We start from the raw sequence: 21,666 nt of genomic DNA, 5'->3' as shown, positions 1-21,666 counted from the left end.
AGTAAACTTACTATGGCATGTGAATGCCTTCTTGAGAAGCACACACAAATATTGAAAATAAGAAACTATATATGAGGAAGGAGAATTAACCAACACTCCTACTGTTTCAAACGGTTGTAGTCTTCCTTGATACAGAGATATCCTTCCTAATTAGTGAACATCATATTTGGAAATAGCCTTTAATTCCAAACGTGGAAACAGTCTTTATTTCCAAATATAGAAATAGCCTTTATTTCCAAATAGCCTTTATTTCCAAATAGCCTTTATTTCCATATAGCCTTTATTTCCAAATAGCCTTTATTTCCAAATAGCCTTTATTTCCAAAGAGCCTTTTTTTCCAAATAGCCTTTATTTCCATATAGCCTTTATTTCCAAATAGCCTTTATTTCCAAATAGCCTTTATTTCCATATAGCCTTTATTTCCAAATATGGAAATAGCCTTTTTTCCCAAATATTAAAAATGAAACAGCACTAGTACAGGAGACTATATGCTCTAGATCTGTGAATGAAATTATGGCAGGACTAATTCTGATATCATGAGTACTATATTATCCCTTCTTCTTTTTCCAACTGGTACCAGTAATATCTCTGAAGATGATCAATTAATATGATATCTAATGAATTTTATAGGAGATGTACCAACACCATCTGTGACAGAAGTATACAGTTAGGTTTGTTGTGGAGGGTTTTACTAACATACAGTCTCTCATCTAAGTGGAATATGTACACAATCAAATACAACTATAAACTGAACTCTTGTTGTGGAGGGTTTTACTACATACAGTCTATTATCTAAGTGGAATATGTACACAATCAAATACAACTATAAACTGAACTCTTGTTGTGGAGGGTTTTACTACATACAGTCTCTTATCCAAGTGGAATATGTACACAATCAAATACAACTATAAACTGAACTCTTGTTGTGGAGGGTTTTACTACATACAGTCTCTTATCTAAGTGGAATATGTACACAATCAAATACAACTATAAACTGAACTCTTGTTGTGGAGGGTTTTACTACATACAGTCTCTTATCTAAGTGGAATATGTACACAATCAAATACAACTATAAACTGAACTCTTGTTGTGGAGGGTTTTACTACATACAGTCTCTTATCTAAGGTGGAATATGTACACAATCAAATACAACTAAACTGAACTCCTGTTGTATGTTTTAAAAAATCAGCATTAAATGTCATGCGATAAACTGCTATATAAACGACCTGGATCAGAGGTTATAAGATATGGATCTCGAGGTGTATTGTTCTACACGCGTATCTCTAGAGCAGACAAACCTATGCATGAGGAATTTGTGACATTTATCACTGTATCAAATTAACTTATGCCTCAGTAAATTATAACAAAAGACACCTAAATAAAGATTTGATGGACACACAAACAAATCCTACAACATAGGGTCCAACTAGGTTTCTGTCTTTACATTTGTTCATACCAACACCTAGGATATCTGAATCACCTGTAGAACATACCTGGTATAATGAGTTTGCCGCGGGCGTCAATCGTCCGTGATCCCCCAGGAATGACGAGATTGTTACCCACCTGTCTGAAAATGACAAGCATACACTGGTTGTCTAAAGTTGTCAACAGGACTATCAAATTAATTAACTCAACAATTAAATTATAGAATGTTTACCATCTGCTAAGACCAATATTTTGTGTAATTGGTAAACAACAATACCAATGGTAACATCACATTTTGTTACAATATGTTTAGTTTTGATACAAATTGTATGATATTCTAATTACACTGTAAACCAATTATTGTAAATTACAAAAATGTTCAATACACTGGATAACATGTTAAATTACAAATGATACCACTACTTTTGTTACACTACTATTACAGTGTGTAATGTTTTAATATATATTACTGTCTTTGGTGTTTTACTACACATGTACAATGATTTAATACATTAAAGTTTTGTGGGGTTTTTCGGCATAGCCGTATAATTTCTTTTGGCCCCGGATATGACGCGACAGGTGGCGTTACTGGTCAAGATGAAGTATGTGATTGGTCAATGTAGCGGTAAATGCAAAATGCAGATATGCAGTTAAATTCAAAACAAAATTAAGATTGCATGCAAGCTGAATAAGTGGATGTATCTTTTCAAATGACACATTAATAAAATTATATTCCTGATTCAAATGCAGTCTTATTATCACCAAAAATTATGCAAACTGATATAATTTTGTTATTCGTGCTGAAACGCATTTATTGATTAGTTCGTTAATTTATTTCACCAGCAGTTTTACATTATAACTACCAGCATTAAAACTATGCCGTTTATCTTTTTTTAAGATATTTCTTGTTTCAGTTGTTTTTGTAAGTGTCAATATGTATTTTGTTTTCTGTATTTATATAGTTTTGGTATACACACTGTGTAGGTTTCAGTAGTAATAATAACACCATCAATCAATTGTTTTAAACAGCTTATGAGAGAAACCAACTAGCTATTATACTTACTTGATAATTCCATCTTCAATATAGATATCTGCATCAAAAGACTGATCATCGTTAACTATTTTGCCTCCTTTAAGGAACAGCCGTGACTGTGCACTCTACAAAATACAAAATTCGGAAAATCTCAGAATTCAGATGATCCAATTACATTTCCTATCAAATGCAGAGCTAATACTGAATGGTAATTAAAGCACACTTTACATTAGTTATCAGATATTGTACCAATTATCTCAGGTTAAGTTATTCCATTTAAATCACTTCAATAAAAGTCAATTCATTCCCATTTTAGGATTAAGTCACCTGCATTGATGTTACTTGAGCTTTCTTCAATATTTCTTTTAAGAATTGAAGAAACTATGAATGCACAATTCAAAAGTATAAATGAAATTTCATTTCAAAAGCTGGCCACTGTGATATTGATCTTGAACTCTGAATTCATTTCAATATTATATAAAGTGTATCATCATCACAAACAACCCCGACACAGGACTACACAGGTTTCTGAGCCTATAATATGAAAGTCTACTATCACTTTGGGAAGAATCATTAATTACATCTGTATATATAATTGCACCCCAATTAAAAATTACTGATATGGTCGTCACACAATGAATCAGTGTGTTATCATGAAGTTTTTGAGACACATATAGGGGAAAAAACTAAATTTCATATTTGATGAAGTTGATTATTGGTGATGCTATGATGGAAGTCTTTTTTCCCCTTTTTTACAGTAAATTGTACCCATGCAGGCCTACTGTTGATTTGTGATATCACTGTGTTCTGTTGAAGTACATCCAACACCTGCAAATGACACTGATTTTTTTTTTCAAAGTCACATGTTCACACACAGGGGCTGTGAAAACAGTTGAACTTGTATGTTCAGCATTATTGATCAGATGAACTGAGGTGTTTTATGAAGACACCATCGGATGTTTTCCATGTATAGTTATTGTAATTGTGTAACCATGCACTCACAGGCAGCAGATGTTGTTGATCTCTTGACAATATCGGATATCTCCCCGTATTTTGTATTATTATACATCAACTGTATGTACACTTGTAGCCAAACTAGTCATTAATTTTACGTTGTAGGTTGACAAAATTTTTTCAATTTATTGTAGGTTATAAGACTGATATTGGACTCATCAGTTAGGATAATGAGTAGTACATACCAAATTGACAAATGGAAACACGTATATATAGTTAAGCTGACATATTATAATGGACACAAGTATGGTCAACATCAAACTCAATTAAGAGATGAACTAATTCCCACCAGATTCACCAGTTTACACTTCTATCTAAACCTGGTCACATCTGATATAATGCTGAATCATTCACAGCAGATCTAGACTTGAACCACAACCTAGTACAGCATGTTCATATCCAATCAACCCCAAGGATTTGTTTAGACCAATTAGCTGCAAATACCTGTAACCCATCCCAACTGAACCTGACTTATTCAGACCATAATACCACTGACTACTTCACATTAACCTAATACTTAACGAGTTCACACCAAACTTACCACACAGTTCACACCCAAACTAACCAGACAACTTCACACTCAACTAGCCAGACAACATCACACCCAACTAGCCAGACAACTTCACACTCAACTAGCCAGATAACATCACACCAAACTAACCAGACAACTTCACACCCAACTAGCCAGACAACTTCACACCCAACTAGCCAGACAACTTCACACTCAACTAGCCAGACAACTTCACACCCAACTAGCCAGATAACTTCACACCCAACTAGCCAGACAACTTCACACCCAACTAGCCAGACAACTTCACACTCAACTAGCCAGACAACTTCACACCCAACTAGCCAGACAACTTCACACTCAACTAGCCAGACAACTTCACACCCAACTAGCCAGACAACTTCACACTCAACTAGCCAGACAACTTCACACTCAACTAGCCAGACAACTTCACACCCAACTAGCCAGACAACTTCACACTCAACTAACCAGACAACTTCACACCCAACTAGCCAGACAACTTCACACCCAACTAGCCAGACAACTTCACACTCAACTAGCCAGACAACTTCACACCCAACTAACCAGACAACTTCACACCCAACTAACCAGACAAGTTCACACCCAACTAACCAGACAACTTCACATCCAACTAACCAGACAACTTCACACCCAACTAACCAGACAACTTCACACCCAACTAGCCAGACAAGATTTTTACACTTTTACATCAAACTCTATAGACAGTTCACACCAAACTTACCAAGGGATAAGTTCACATGAATCTTAAAGTTTACACCAATCTAATTAGACAACTTCATACCCAACTAAACAGACATCAATAGAGTCCACACAAGACTGGAAACCAGTAGTTTATACAATTAAACCAAATTTGACTATAATAAACTGACAGACAATGACCAGTCGTCACTAGAATGATGTGGACTAGGTAGTTCACGCCAAAGTAAAACTCAAATTTATACCAGACTAATACTAGATTGTTACCAAAATAGACTAGTTCATTCTCACCACAGGCCTATATGATGGTGATCGCTGACCTTGACATTTTGATGAGGAAGAAGTCACTCTGACCTTGACATTATGATGAGGAAGAAGTCACTCTGACCTTGACATTATGATGAGGAAGAAGTCACTCTGACCTTGACATTATGATGAGGAAGAACTCAATCTGACCTTGACATTGTTATGAGGAAGGACTCACTCTGACCTTGACATTATGATGAGGAAGAACTCACTCTGACCTTGACATTATGATGAGGAAGAACTCACTATGTGTTCCTTACACAGACACCACCATCCCTCACACTTGTGTTCCTCCTTCTCACCATCCTTTGGACTGTCTGCAGTCTCTGTATCCGAGTCTGCAGTCTCCATGGGAATGACCTCCATCACCTCATCCTTCTTACCATTGTCATCAGAAGTGTCACAAGTGTCAGACATTACACCAACCCTATACCACAAAATCACTGGTCTGATCCTTCCTCTGGTTCAGCGTATCCATATAAATACTGAACAGAATGTATATGGCACTATCTAGGACAACAGTTTTCTAAATATGTTAGTCCTACGGACACAGAATCTATTACTTGTGAAATTCCTACGCTACCAATGAAACTGCAACCTGTGTGACTGCATCATGAGCGCCTCACACTACCTTACTATTGCCAGTGAAGGCAGGTGCCCTTAGAAATTGATGCCTGATCACCGCTGTGGACTATAATATCGAAGATGTATTAGTCACCAAATGAATTTTAACGATTTTGTTGCAACATCTGATAGTGTCTACCAGTTATATGTGGCGCCTTGAACGTCACCGAGTTCCTTCCTACGCTGCAGGATTATCTAGTTTCTGTTTGATGCAGGAAACACAATATATTGACTAATCAATGGTTGATCAATCAATAATTCAGGCTCAAACAGTACTGCTGTCTACAAAAACTCTCCATCTTTTTGTATCTGATTCTATTTAGTCTGAGCAGAGCACATAGAGCTCAGTGGAATAATATAAGCTTACAAAGGTCAAGTTCTGCTTTCAGATTATAAGGAAACAGTTGACAAGTCAAATTGAAAGGGAGAAACATTTCATCATTCAGTTTTTTCAAATGCTTTAGTAAATAGTTCATCCTTATCTTGTTTGTGAGGAGTCCTGAATATTAGTTCAACAGGAAATGACTGGAGTACAATTACACTGATGTGAAAGGTACAAGTAAGACCAACAAGTGACATGGTCTAAAGAAATAACCCACATCAACTGGAATTTCATATTATATACAAGTCTCTAATTCTTTAGAGTCAGCCAATTTATGTCGGGAAACAAATAAATATATCCTACAATGTAGTACACATTATTAAATACCCACAATCCTGCCATTACAGTACGTAGTCACCATATATATTCTTGAAAGAAAAAATATTTAATAATTCTTTTGATTGCCTTTCAAATTGTTGTAGTTTTAACATTGAATACAACCAAATCTGATGTTTAACCGACCAGTGACTTTAGCATCATCCTGTAACATCCGACCATATATATATCCACCAGACTCGGAGACAGTCACTATTCCTTACCTAACTATGTATTGACCCTGCTTTATGTGGAACCTGTCTTCTCCAAAATAAAATAATATGTTTGCTGATTACAATTAATATGTTTGCATGTGAATTAACTGACAAGCTTAATGGAATTTATGGCCCCTATATTTAAGTATCCGGTAAGTACTGACTGCCTGCAAATGATGATTTTTATTCTCAATACAATTATTGTACAATCATATGAACGTCATGTGATCATGACTATTGCAATTTACGAACGTTAAAGAGACTAATACTACAGCAGTGAGCAGAAATACGAAAGTTGCTTGTAACTTTTTTTCTTAGCATAAGAAAATAATTATATTTTTTAATAAACTGAAACACTGTCATTCTGAAGAAGATGGCCAACTACTTACCATATTTATCCTCAAATAAGCCCCCCTCCCCTAGTGTAAAAGTTTATACTGTACATATCCTCAAATAAGCCCCCCTCCCCTAGTGAAAAGTTTATACTGTACATATTCCTCAAATAAGCCTCCCTCCCCTAGTGAAAAGTTTATACTGTACATATCCTCAAATAAGCCCCCCTCCCCTAGTGAAAAGTTTATACTGTACATATCCTCAAATAAGCCTCCCTCTCCTAGTGTAAAAGTTTATACTGTACATATCCTCAAATAAGCCCCCCTCCCCTAATGAAAAGTTTATACTGTACATATCCTCAAATAAGCCCCCCTCCCCTAGTGAAAAGTTTATACTGTACATATCCTCAAATAAGCCCCCCTCCCCTAGTGAAAAGTTTATACTGTACATATCCTCAAATAAGCCCCCTCCCCTAGTGTAAAAGTTTATACTGTACATATCCTCAAATAAGCCCCCCTCCCCTAGTGAAAAGTTTATACTGTACATATCCTCAAGTAAGCCCCCCTCCCCTAGTGAAAAGTTAATACTGTACATATCCTCAAATAAGCCCCCCTCCCCTAGTGAAAAGTTTATACTGTACATATCCTCAAATAAGTCTCCCTCACCTTGTGAAAAGTTTATACTGTACATATCCTCAAATAAGCCCCCCTCCCCTAGTGAAAAGTTTATACTGTACATATCCTCAAATAAGCCCCCCTCCCCTAGTGTAAAAGTTTATACTGTACATATCCTCAAATAAGCCTCCCTCCCCTAGTGAAAAGTTTATACTGTACATATCCTCAAATAAGCCCCCCTCCCCTAGTGAAAAGTTTATACTGTACATATCCTCAAATAAGCCCCCCTCCCCTAGTGTAAAAGTTTAGTAGCGTGTGTATATCCTCAAATAAGCCTCTTCCCCTTAGTATTAAAGTTTAGTAGAATATATAATCCTCAAATAAGCCCCCCTCCCCTTAGTATTCAAGTTTACACAGTATATTTCCTCAAATAAGCCTTCCTCCCCTAGTGTAAAAATTATACTGTATATTTCCTCAAATAAGCCCTCCTCCCCAATTGTAAAAGTTTATACTGTATATATCCTCAAATAAGCCCTCCTCCCCGAACTAGTATTGAAGTTAAGTACTGTATATATCCTCAAATAAGCCCTCCTCCCCTAACTAGTATTGAAGTTAAGTACTGTATATATCCTCAAATAAGCCCTCCTCCTCTAATTAGTATTGAATTTAAGTACTGTATATATCCTCAAATAAGCCCTCCTCCTCTAATTAGAATTGAAGTTAAGTACTGTATATATCCTCAAATAAGCCCTCCTCCCCTAACTAGTATTGAAGTTAAGTACTGTATATATCCTCAAATAAGCCCTCCTCCCCTAACTAGTATTGAAGTTAAGTACTCAGTATATATCCTCAAATAAGTCTCTTCCCCTTGTGTAAACGTTTTAGTTCTGTATTTAACTTTAAATAAGCCCCTCCTCTATTTTAAAAGTTTAGTATTAAATTTAGGGAGGGTTCATTTTTAAACTAGACTTTAGCTTACTAGTTTAAAATCGATGATTATGCAAAAATGAATTGAAATGAAAAATGAATGTTGTCAAAAATTGCCAAATATATAGTTTATGTAAAACTGAATGCTTTGAATTAAGTCATAAAATGTGACAAAGATTCTAAAACAAGTTTATATACATGTACAACCCTAAGGCCTGATAATTGTGTATGTTATACATCAACAGGTGTCTGTGGTAGGGACAAGAGCTAACTTGTAAAACTGAATACCAATTTAATATTATATAAAAATTATTTCAATGAAACATTTAAATTTTACAGATAATTCATGCCTCAAGCATATTAATTTTCCATACGTATGTCAACAGCGATTTCTATCTCGTCACACAATGCATGAAGCACCATTAAAATGAAACACCATGGGGAAAATTCTTCTAATATTAATTTGTGAGATACAGTGCAACAAAGAACGCAGCAATTTTGCAACTGTTATTAAAGACTGATATTACATAAAGGTGTGGTTTCCATGGGAACCTGACAATCATTGGACCTATGGCTGAATGAATACAACATCAATACTGTCTAGACACCATGATAGAAAAGAACTGCAAGCTCCTGATCAATGCATCTCGAGATTGCAAACTCTTTCACCTGCTATTTTTTACCCCTGGACAGTGGTTAGAAGGAGCCAATAGAATGCAGGTTTCTACAAGTAGTGCCATACTCGCTTAGGACAAATTTGCATAATAAATGTGCTGCACACCATCTGACAATAAAATGCTGGAAAAAGATGGCTGTCATGAAATTATGTAATGATTTTAACATTGAAAATATCTATTTCTAGAACTGCATGCATACATAGATAATGCATTGTCATAGACTGAATTTTAATCGTTATAATGATGTTTCAGTATTATTGAATTCCTTACCGGCTCAAAACTCCCCATACATGCAGGCTTCGCCTCTTCTTTCACTTTCACTAACACACTAGCCAAACGATGTTTGACCAAAGACAGACACATTTTCTTTTAAATTAAATCCAACACAAACGGTTATTCTTCACTTAATTCCAGTTAAACATTTCAGTTTCCCTGCACATTATAAAACATGCATATTGATTGTCATTTTCCTGTCTCGACACAGCCAAACACTCCCAATCTAGACTGGCACTGACTCATGGCAAGGCTGGTACCATGCTGCAGATCTCGACCATGCTGTCAGCCTCAGATGCAGACATACCAGTCGATCAGTTCTTTATATATATTTACATAACATTTAGAATTGAATTTGTTCTGTGCTTAGCATATCAATCATTATTTTGATTTTTAATTTCTAGTTGTTCTTTTTCATTTGAGAACAAATATTCATGAATTTAAAAATCCACCAATTGCAACAATTCTCTGGTTTTGACAACCAGAGTTTGGTCGTCATTGCTCACTTAGATTACAAGAGCTTGCATTGCTTCAATGACTGTTTCTTTTATTTAGATTATCATTAGAAAATAAAATGTTTATTTAGATTATCATTGGAAAATAAAATGTATGTTATTTACACTGCACTTCGTTACAACACATCTGTATAATCAATACCACTGTATCCCTGTCCCGAGTCGGCAACAGGATTAACAGGATGTGTTTTAGAAATTTTCCATGCATGCAGTCAGAAGAAACCATCATAATTTTTATATTTAGATATGATTGGATATGAATAGGTCATTGTATGTCAGGATGGAACAATAGAGCTAAGGTCAGGGGAAGCAAGGTCACAAGATGGTGAGACAAGAATGTCATTATCCCATTCACCTCAGATTATCACTGCCAGCATCATCTATACCTGATCATCAATGGCCGTGAGTCATCCATTACCTGATCACTGTACATGTATAGTCAGCCATTTCACAGCTTTATTGTACACACAAGAGTGATATAAGGTCACCATTGAATCAATAAAATTAACCATGGGTAACACATGTGTCACCGCACCATCAGCCATTTGTGTGCTGGTAGGATACATGTTACTGCTGCAGAGATTCAAGGGGGGCAACTCCTGGCAGATTAAAGCAGCATGCACTGAACAAGATCTTTAGGCCATGAAACCTCATCAAGATAATTTGTAACATTCAGAAGGACAATTAGTTTATATATAGGATACTTAATAATAATAAGAGTGATGAATATATATCAGATATAATTATCATTTCAATTAATCTGTAACAAATAGAAGTTCCTGTTTTGTTTAACATTATATTTTCAAGATACATTGAAGATATGTATACCTTGTCAATTAAATAAGAAGAAAAATCACTCCTGAACTGTATATTATTTGAACCCAAACCTATATGAGGTAACAATGAAATCCGACTCTATATCTGAACATTAAATGAGGTATATTACAATGAAACTCAACTCTATATCTAACATTATTTAAATATAGAGTTTATCACACACATGTATCCATGTAACAGCTGTACAAGTCTCCTCCAGAGTATTCCCCGAACACACCTACACACACAGGTACACGGCTGTAGGAAGTTTAATGCTACCTTCAAGCAAAATTACCATAATTTATGCACTGGTAGGTATAAAAGTACCATAGTTTCAATGCATATGCCTAAAGGTAAAGTATATATTCAAACCGATTCACAGTTTTAAAATCTTTATGCAAATTTCCAAGATTATTGTTGACATAAGATTATATTATTTCAATCTGTCTTTCATGCCTTTTTTGATGCCTCTAAATTAACCTCAAAATCATAAAATACATTTGATACAAAAAATAAATTTACATAAAATTACAACTTATTACTTTCCTGTCTGCCTATCTATAACAATACTGTGTATATAGATGATATTCATGTTTGAAAATCAAATTTCGATGTACAAGCTTAAAGAAAATGAGCAGACTTTATTAGGCCACAGAAGTACTAAGATACATATATTGTACCTTATAGTTGTCCAAACAATTAAAATCACCACAAGTGTACAAAAAATATGAACTTCTGAAGTGAAAACTTATAAACACTATCTACTAATTCCTGGGTTTATTTCCATTAAGAGTTGAACAGCCAGGGCTCTTTCTCACTGGGTTGGTATATGGCCTGGCCTTTTTGTCTCATTTTGGGAAGAAATGTTTTGAATTTGGAAAGGTTTTTTCCATGAGTAAACTGCAAATATTGGAAATTTGGCTTTAAAATGAAATAATTCCATTTGGGAATAGGGCTATGATTAATGGCACCAAAAAGCCCTAGCTCAGAAAAGCCCTGACAGCACTATTATTCTGCTTACAACAACGTTACTATGCGAATCATATGTACAGTTTAATTTGTTATTTGACCTTTACTTCAATAGTAGGTCAAACATTTGAAAAATCTTATGAGTTGTCAGTACTTAACGAATTGCAAGATATCACACAATGTAAGCTAACTATGCATAGCTATTAAAGATACACATGTAAGTCTAGTCTGCTTGCAAACACATCATAATCTATATATAGTACAAACAGCAATGCAATGATGTGCCAAGCTGTGTCCTATCTTAATTACCTGTTGGATCGGTACATTTCAAAAGTCGTACATTCTAAAAGCAGATCTATACTAACTTGGCAAAGATTATTTATAGCTGTAACTTTTCATAACTGTGTTCCAAATGTTGATGAGAAAGGTGATTTAACTCTGTGAATGAAACAACTTTGGTACTTGATTCTTACAATTGGAAATTTTCATCAGTTCCTATATAGCTGTATAAATGGATTCTGCCAAAAATGCCTGGACAAATGAGATCATAAAACTACCATACATGGGCTTCATCTAAGGAGATAATCATATTGAAATGAGTTATTTCCCTTTCACTCTCCAAGATAAGCGAGGAAAACCTTATGGAACCCTCCTTCGGTTTAGATAAACTTTTAATACGGCTCCCTTGGGAGCCTCCCATTGATTTTCCGGTGCCCTGTTTATCACCCAAGGTATTTTTCTAAGGAGCATTAATGGGAATGTGTACCAACCTTATCCTTAGTCTACAGTACGGTATATCTCAACAGCCTGTTACCTATATCGGAGTCTTAATGTTCATGTCCACACCTAGCTCCACAAAAGTAACATCTGCCAAATTACACATGTATAGTACAGACATTCAGTAGAGACAGGTAAGCTAGGACTTTCTGTTTTCACAGATTCCTTAAACCTAATAAATCTTTATATACCTATGCCAAATGTAAATTTATCACATGCCATTATGTATCAAATTAAACATAGATGTGAATCATTCAATCATAAACCTACATCTTAATATTTGCAATAAACTGGAGGTAAGTAAAAATTAATGACGGATACAATGATATGGAACAAAAGATAATCTTTGTCCCAATGCGAGAATAATTAAAATCTACTGTAATACAATCACTGGTTTTATCAACATACAGTACAAATAAACAAGACAATAAACAGATTTTGAATGATTCCACCTGTGTCCTTTTACACACTTATATTTTATGTAGATGTTGATATATTACGTACTAGGGTGTCATTGGGGAGAAGGTATAGATGGCTTTAATACAACTTCTATTGATTTCTACCATGGAAATCATTCAAATGCATTCATTACACACACACCGTACATATATATATATGAATAGATATCAGAAAAGCATTTATCAGGTGTCCTGACTTGTCCCAATCCACAATATATTTATATCTATTGACAAAGTAGTTTAAAGCTGACATTTGAAAGTAACGAGGAAAAACATGTGTGACTCACGTAACAGACAGACTACAGTCAGCACTTAATAGCTTATACAATATCCACAGTCCAATAAAACACAATACAATGTATTTTATGTCATTTCATACCAATTATATTTAAATCGTAACACAGGAAATCATTCTGGATCAAGACCATAGGAGCTAGAGGACAGGGATGAGTTTGAGTGGTCAGGGGTGTAGGGGATAGGTTGAATTGGTGTCAAAGTGGAGTGGGATTCAGAAGTTGAATGGGTTGTAGGGGATGGGTTGAATTGGTGTCAAAGTGGAGTGGGATTCAGAAGTTGAATGGGTTGTAGGGGATGGGTTGAATTGGTGTCAAAGTGGAGTGGGATTCAGAAGTTGAATGGGGTTTAGGGGATGGGTTGAATTGGTGTCAAAGTGGAGTGGGATTCAGAAGTTGAATGGGTTGTAGGGGATAGGTTGGTGTAATAGTGGAGTGGGATTACGAAGTTGAATGGGGTGTAGGGGATAGGTTGGTGGAATAGTGGAGTGGGATTCAGAAATTGAATGGGGTTTAATTATTTGGAATACAGTGGTGACAAGTGTTGAGTGGAAGTTATAATGAAACAGGGTTTGTACAGGGATATAGAAGTCCAGCGGAGAACAGCAAAATCAGGGGTGAGAGTGGGGACAGGTTATATTATATGTAGGTGGTATTATGGGTGGTGACAGCTAGCTAGCTGGGTACGCTGGAGGACAGGGATGAGTTTGAGTGGTCAGGGGTGTAGGGGATGGGTTGAATTGGTGTCAAAGTGGAGTGGGATTCAGAAGTTGAATGGGGTTTAGGGGATAGGTTGGTGGAATAGTGGAGTGGGATTCAGAAGTTGAATGGAGTGTAGGGGATGGGTTGAATTGGTGTCAAAGTGGAGTGGGATTCAGAAGTTGAATGGAGTGAAGAGGATAGGTTGGTGGAATAGTGGAGTGGGATTCAGAAGTTGAATGGAGTGAAGAGGATAGGTTGGTGGAATAGTGGAGTGGGATTCAGAAGTTGAATGGAGTGAAGAGGATAGGTTGGTGGAATAGTGGAGTGGGATTCAGAAGTTGAATGGAGTGAAGAGGATAGGTTGGTGGAATAGTGGAGTGGGATTCAGAAGTTGAATGGAGTGAAGAGGATAGGTTGGTGGAATAGTGGAGTGGGATTCAGAAGTTGAATGGTTGTAGGGGATAGGTTGGTGGAAGAGTGGAGTGGGATTCAGAAGTTGAATGGGTTGTAGGGGATAGGTTGAATTGGTGTCAAAGTGGAGTGGGATTCAGAAGTTGAATGGGGTTTAATTATTTGGAATACAGTGGTGACAAGTGTTGAGTGGAAGTAATGAAACAGGGTTTGTACAGGGATATAGAAGTCCAGCTGAGAACAGCAAAATCAGGGGTGAGAGTGTGGACAGGTTATATTATATGTAGGTGGTATCATGGGTGGTGACAGCTAGCTAGCTGGGTACGCTGGAGTTTAAGTGGGTCAGATATATGTACGTGCATAAAAGCAGGGTACCCAGTACAGCTCTCTGAACCATGGGACATTTTATGCGTACAGAATTTAAGAAAGCTGGTTTGCATAATTGCCCAATGACGTAAGAAATTGTTGTTGATAAATATTTTATTATGAGTAAATTTTGTCTGTGTGCCAGACAAACTAAAACTGGTTGTTCAAGGAGAAAGAAACCACAAAACAGAGTATAAAAAATAAGCAAAACAAAATTTCTGATAAAACTGAGCAACATGGTTTATGCTGTTCTGTGTAATAATTCTGTAATAGATGTTGAGATTCTGTACATATAGACTTTCTCTATTATGGTACTCCATACCAGCAATACAGGTAAACACAGAATGTCGTTAACAGACTATCAATCATCCGTAGGAACTCCCTCAACACCCAAATGCATGTCGTCACCTGCAGATGAAGGGACGACAGCCCAAAGCAATCTTCCTATTAATGCCCAGTACAAAGTAATAGTGAAATCCAAAGTGTTTATCCCATGTTTATCACACTTAATTTAAACCTGTACAAGGGTGTAATAATATATGCATACCTGTTTGTGGTTGGTAGTAGCTTCAGACATCTTACCAGGGTGCCGATACCTAATGAATACCTGTGTGTGTAGACGTTACACCTGACAGCCAGCCCAGATAAAAGTTCCCAGTGATATGCAAACCCTTTATTATTGTGAGATTTTAAATCGAGAGGTTAAATGAATATGATTGGCCAGGCTGGTAAGGCTCTATAGAAGAGTGAGTGTATATCACACAGCAATAGTACCTGTGTATGTATCACAGGGTCAATGCTTCTCAATGGGTTGTAGGGCAACATAGAGTCAAGGTCACCAGGTGGAGTGGCAAAAAATCCTTCTACCTGTGTTACCTGGGCAGTTATCTCATTATCTCTCACCTGTTTACAGGTAAGAAGACATTTCCATTCATCCAATGATAGGCCTATTATAGAAAAAGATAAATCCCCCACCCCATCAATTCAAATCTGTAAGATGAATGAAGCTCCAGTACAAACTTCTGGTCATCTGATATATACTACAGTGAACATCTCTATTAACTGACAGAGGTTAAATGGTCGATTAAAACCTAACAGCTTTAACAGGTATTGGCTTATGTATACTGTTCTTGTATTATCATAGATCAATTCAGTTCTGATGGAAAATTAAATTCTGTCTTCCGTTTGTGTGAGTACTTACTACAAAGATTTGAATTCTTTTATTTCCATATTGAAATATTTGTTAAATGATTTTACCAACAATGATATAACAACATATTAATCATAAATAAAACATATTGGCATAGGAAACTACGCATAAGAAACTACAAGTGATTGACATGTACCATACATACCTGTACAACATATATGCCTAAATAACAATGGCAATCAACCATCACATCGGTCCTGTTACATCTAAAAATTCTCTGAAATTTGTTTCAAGATTATGGTTTTCATTTCACCAAAAAATACTGGTTTATATGTTTTTAACCAGAATGATATACTCAAAATATTTTATCACTGGTACTGGTTAACAGGTGGCTCATGTCAAAAGGGTTACAGCTCCCAGCATGCATGTGTGCCCCATGGACATTTGGTTTCCTGCAGTTACTTTTTAAAAACTTATTCTATATACAATTCTACACTGAAATCAGCATCTCCTGTTTAGTGATAAGTTAACATTACTTAAGTTTCAGGTTTTTTGTGGTTGTACATTATTGAATGACCCGGAATCTCACTGTGCTCAGTTTTTACAGTTTTTTAAGTTTTTCTTACAATTTAATATGTAAAACTGGATGAATCAATGAGATTGTAGACATGATCTCTATATGCCGTACAATATTATGTAAACTGTTATAGATAGAAGATGTTGATTTGTACCAGCCAAGGACACAGTGTGGGGGTGTCAGCTGTTAATTGTCTCGGCACAATTTCTAAGTCCATCTTGACAATCAATGCAATTACCTTCACACAACCTTGATCAGTCATCCTGAATTATCATTCCTCCATATTTAATCTAAGGGTTCCCAGTTCAAGGAAGGAACTCCACAGAACTCTGGCCTAAATTCACAAGTAATTAGCCCCCAGCTAGTTCAAATACAGCAAGACATTCCCAAGTTGTTAAAAACAATGCCATCTATCCTAACATAGACCAATATATAGTATGAGATTTTTTTATCAAATTACTATTTCTATGCAAATATTTTTTAATTTCCTTAAAACAGTACTAGTATCCCCCCCAACCTATATTTATATAGACACCTACATTCCACAAAGTATCCCCCCCCCCCCCCCAAACCTATATTTATATAGACACCTACATTCCACAACAATTTCATTAGTTCCAAGCCTACTTATAGTGGTGCATGTATCCTATGAATACACATCTTTCAGAATGAATTATACCTCAACATACACCATGTGCAACTTCAAATAAAGTTGAGACATAAACTGTAATGAGGTGATCCAGCTAATTCTGTTTCATTAAATGGCACATTGAATATGAGGGAGCAGGCACAGAAATAATCAGTACCAAAAGGGATATAAATAAGTTCCATTAGCCATGTAATGTGAAGTTATCTACACTATAAGTTGGGGGCGGACCTACTGATGGAGACCTTGTGATGTGTAACTGGTGGATTTAGTGGTGTTAAATTTACAGCTGGTTCCAACCCTGTGGTGCTAGCTAGTCTGGCCTGGCTCTTGTTGGGTTTTCCCTGGCCTGCTATGCATACCAGCCCCTATTTTATTAAGAATCATCAGTACTGGCTCCCGTTGGCCTTCCGTAGCTGGCCTGCTATCCCTACCCTAGCTGTGCTTATATTTACCAGACCATCGGTTTTTTTTTAAGAATCATAAGCTACAAGTAGCTAGATCATTTTCCCTTAGCTTTGAATTAAGGATCCGCAGACATTCAGTATCCAAGAGACCAAAATTATAAAGATATTCTATGAGACAGTTAGGGCCAGGCTAAGATGATTAGGCCTGTTGAAGAGCCTGGGCTGTGTTAGGTGTCTACTTATACACTATGCACAGTGTATACCAATTCAAGAGGTCTTATAATAGTGGTTAACAGTGGAGACTAGCTTCTATTAGGCATTTGTTTCCTCTTTGAGCCGTTGTAAGCTGGTATATCTGTCCCTTTTTGAAACCTGTTTAAATCTGTCCCTATTTTAACCTTGTTCAGGTTTATATTAATTATATCCTGATGACCTTGAAGTGACATACATGCATGTGGGGCTTATACTGGAGAACTTTTATATATCTGCATGGCTCCACCTACTGGTAAATATTGTGGAGGGGTTGAACCTCCCTGTTAAGTGCCTGGATGGTTTTAACACTGGTGTTTATAGATACACCAGAAGTATGGCATCACGTTTGAGATGTGAAATGAAAAATGAGCATTATTAAAGTAATTAGCACTTCCTGCTTAGAACATTTAACTGGGAATATCTAAATAATTCTGGTAACAAGGATCAGCTGGTCAAGGTCTGGGACTCATTTACAGGTACAAGTAATCTAAATGATTACAACATAGAATTTAATACAGACATACAATAATTACAAACAACCTGTTGTTATATATAATTATCATCAGTATAAGAGAGTACTGGCACATCTCTATATAGGGAAGCTTAATTGTAATTACCCCATAAGAAATTGAAGTCTAAATGCATTGCACTGTAATTATATATAATGAAAAGCTCCCTCTTGATTCAGGAACAAATTTTATTAGACATGTACATGATAATACATCTATCAAAGAAGATTATGTGTGTATGCATATCATTGTGATGAGGATCTGACGCACAAAAGAGGCTAAGTGCTGGCCATGGTTGTATATCTTAATTATGTTAAAGGGAAAATTAGATGAAAAGTTCAATCTGAAATATGTTTAATCATAACTTTTACAACATACTTATATGTTAGATTTCAAATTATCTTGTAAACAAAGCATGAAAACAAACATTTCTTCTGATTTTTATTATCATCACTGACTGTCTAAATCATTACACAATCAACCGTTATAGTAGATATCTTAACATGTTTCTTTCTGTATGCATTACCCTTACTGAATTACTTGTCTTTACTGTCTGAGAGATTTGAAGGTGACTTTCTATAGCCAGAGCCTGGCAATGTCACTACTGTGGAATCTATGAAATAGGAGCTATACACCCCATGCATACTCTCCATCACACACAGTAAATAGTAATTCTAACAAATTTAGTGACCACATACTTGGCCCCTTAATCACAAAACTATCACTTTAATACCTAGTAAATCCTAACTTATTTAAGGTGGTCACTAGTGAACTGTACAGACATTCATACAACTGTACTACCCACTAAGCCTACCACTTTAATACCTGGGTAAATCCTAACTTATTTAAGGTGGTCACTGTGAACACCAAACCTACCTCTATCTGGGTAAATCTTTAGCTTATTTTAATTAAGGTTGTCACAGTGAACCATAGACAAGTACAAAATTATAACACCAAACCTACCAATACCTGGGTAAATCTTAACTTTTGGTAGTCATGATGAAACATACACACACAAACATCACTATTGTAACACCAAACCTAGCTACCACTACCAGAATAATAGGTTGTACTATACAGATCACACACCTGTTAGATACACAAAACCTACCACTACCTAGGTTGTACTATACAGATCACACACCTGTTAGATAAACCAAACCTACCACTACCTAGGTTGATACACCAAACCTACCACTACCTAGGTTGTACTGTACAGATCACACACCTGTTAGATACACCAAACCTACCACTACCTAGGTTGTACTGTACAGATCACACACCTGTTAGATACACCAAACCTACCACTACCTAGGTTGTACTGTACAGATCACACACCTGTTAGATACACCAAACCTACCACTGCCTAGGTTGATACACCAAACCTACCACTACCTAGGGGTTGTACTATATAGATCACACACCTGTTAGATACACCAAACCTACCACTACCTAGGTTGATACACCAAACCTACCACTACCTAGGTTGTACTATATAGATCACACACCTGTTAGATACACCAAACCTACCACTACCTAGGTTGTACTATACAGATCACACACCTGTTAGATACACCAAACCTACCACTACCTAGGTTGATACACCAAACCTACCACTACCTAGGTTGTACTGTACAGATCACACACCTGTTAGATACACCAAACCTACCACTACCTAGGTTGTACTGTACAGATCACACACCTGTTAGATACACCAAACCTACCACTACCTAGGTTGTACTGTACAGATCACACACCTGTTAGATACACCAAACCTACCACTACCTAGGTTGATACACCAAACCTACCACTACCTAGGGGTTGTACTATATAGATCACACACCTGTTAGATACACCAAACCTACCACTACCTATAGGTTGTACTATACATATCACACACTTGTTAGATAAACCAAACTTACCACTACCTAGGTTGATACACCAAACCTACCACTACCCAGGTTTTGTACTGTACAGATCACACACCTGTTAGATACACCAAACCTACCACTACCTAGGGGTTGTACTATACAGATCACACACCTGTTAGATACACCAAACTTACCACTACCTATAGGTTGTACTATACAGATCACACACCTGTTAGATACACCAAACCTACCACTACCCAGGTTTTGTACTGTACAGATCACACACCTGTTAGATACACCAAACCTACCACTACCTAGGGGTTGTACTATACAGATCACACACCTGTTAGATACACCAAACTTACCACTACCTATAGGTTGTACTATACAGATCACACACCTGTTAGATACACCAAACCTACCACTACCTAGGTTGATACACCAAACCTACCACTACCTAGGTTGTACTATACAGATGACACACCTGTTATATACACCAAACCTACCACTACCTAGGCTGTACTATACAGATGACACACCTGTTAGATACACCAAACCTACCACTACCTAGGTTGTACTATACAGATGACACACCTGTTATATACACCAAACCTACCACTACCTAGGTTGATACACCAAACCTACCACTACCTAGGTTGTACTATACAGATGACACACCTGTTATATACACCAAACCTACCACTACCTAGGCTGTACTATACAGATGACACACCTGTTATATACACCAAACCTACCACTACCTAGGTAGATACACCAAACCTACCACTACCTAGGTTGTACTATACAGATGACACACCTGTTATATACACCAAACCTACCACTACCTAGGCTGTACTATACAGATGACACACCTGTTATATACACCAAACCTACCACTACCTAGGTTGATACACCAAACCTACCACTACCTAGGTTGATACACCAAACCTACCACTACCTAGGTTGATACACTAAACCTACCACTACCTAGGTTGTACTATACAGATCACACACCTGTTAGATTCACCAAACCTACCACTACCTAGGTTGTACTATACAGATGACACACCTGTTATATACACCAAACCTACCACTACCTAGGCTGTACTATATAGATCACACACCTGTTAGATACACCAAACCTACCACTACCTATGTTGTACTATACAGATCACACACCTGTTAGATACACCAAACCTACCACTACCTAGGTTGTACTATACATATCACACACCTGTTAGATAAACCAAACCTACCACTACCTAGGTTGTACTATACAGATCACACACCTGTTAGATACACCAAACCTACCACTACCTAGGTTGTACTATATAGATCACACACCTGTTAGATTCACCAAACCTACTGGTATACTAGTTATTAGGAAGTATAAGGAATGTAATGCCTAAGCGTGCCTAAATACTTTAATCTGTATAAATGTCACACGTATAAGTACAAACACATCCCAGTGGTAATCCAGGTGTTACATAACACTAGATAATATACCACCACATGTATGGCAGACCTAATGTCTGAGATTTACAAATTGTACTTATATTTCAA

General features: G+C 36.6%; 1 protein-coding gene across 8 annotated transcripts in view; it reads right to left on the bottom strand.

Annotated features, from left to right (window-relative positions):
* Positions 1-21,666, bottom strand: part of LOC117336006 (dihydropyrimidinase-like) — a 97,283-nt gene that overhangs the window by 19,836 nt on the left and 55,781 nt on the right. For 5 of the 8 annotated variants that reach the window (XM_033896320.1, XM_033896319.1, XM_033896318.1 and 2 more), the window contains 2 exons: positions 2,489-2,583; positions 1,494-1,567 (listed from right to left, as the gene is read on the bottom strand). In XM_033896320.1, coding sequence (XP_033752211.1) covers positions 1,494-1,567; positions 2,489-2,583 — 169 coding nt within the window. Of the gene's footprint in view, positions 1-1,493; positions 1,568-2,488; positions 2,584-5,270; positions 5,457-9,381; positions 9,490-15,238; positions 15,366-21,666 lie in introns of those variants that run through there. The other 3 variants (XM_033896324.1, XM_033896322.1, XM_033896321.1) reach the window with 3 other exon arrangements.

This window comes from Pecten maximus, chromosome 10 (genome assembly GCF_902652985.1).
Source record: "Pecten maximus chromosome 10, xPecMax1.1, whole genome shotgun sequence".
NCBI classification, from domain to species: domain Eukaryota; kingdom Metazoa; phylum Mollusca; class Bivalvia; order Pectinida; family Pectinidae; genus Pecten; species Pecten maximus.
The sequence above is the reverse complement of the archived record's forward strand: the minus strand, read 5'-3'. Positions and strand labels throughout refer to the sequence as shown.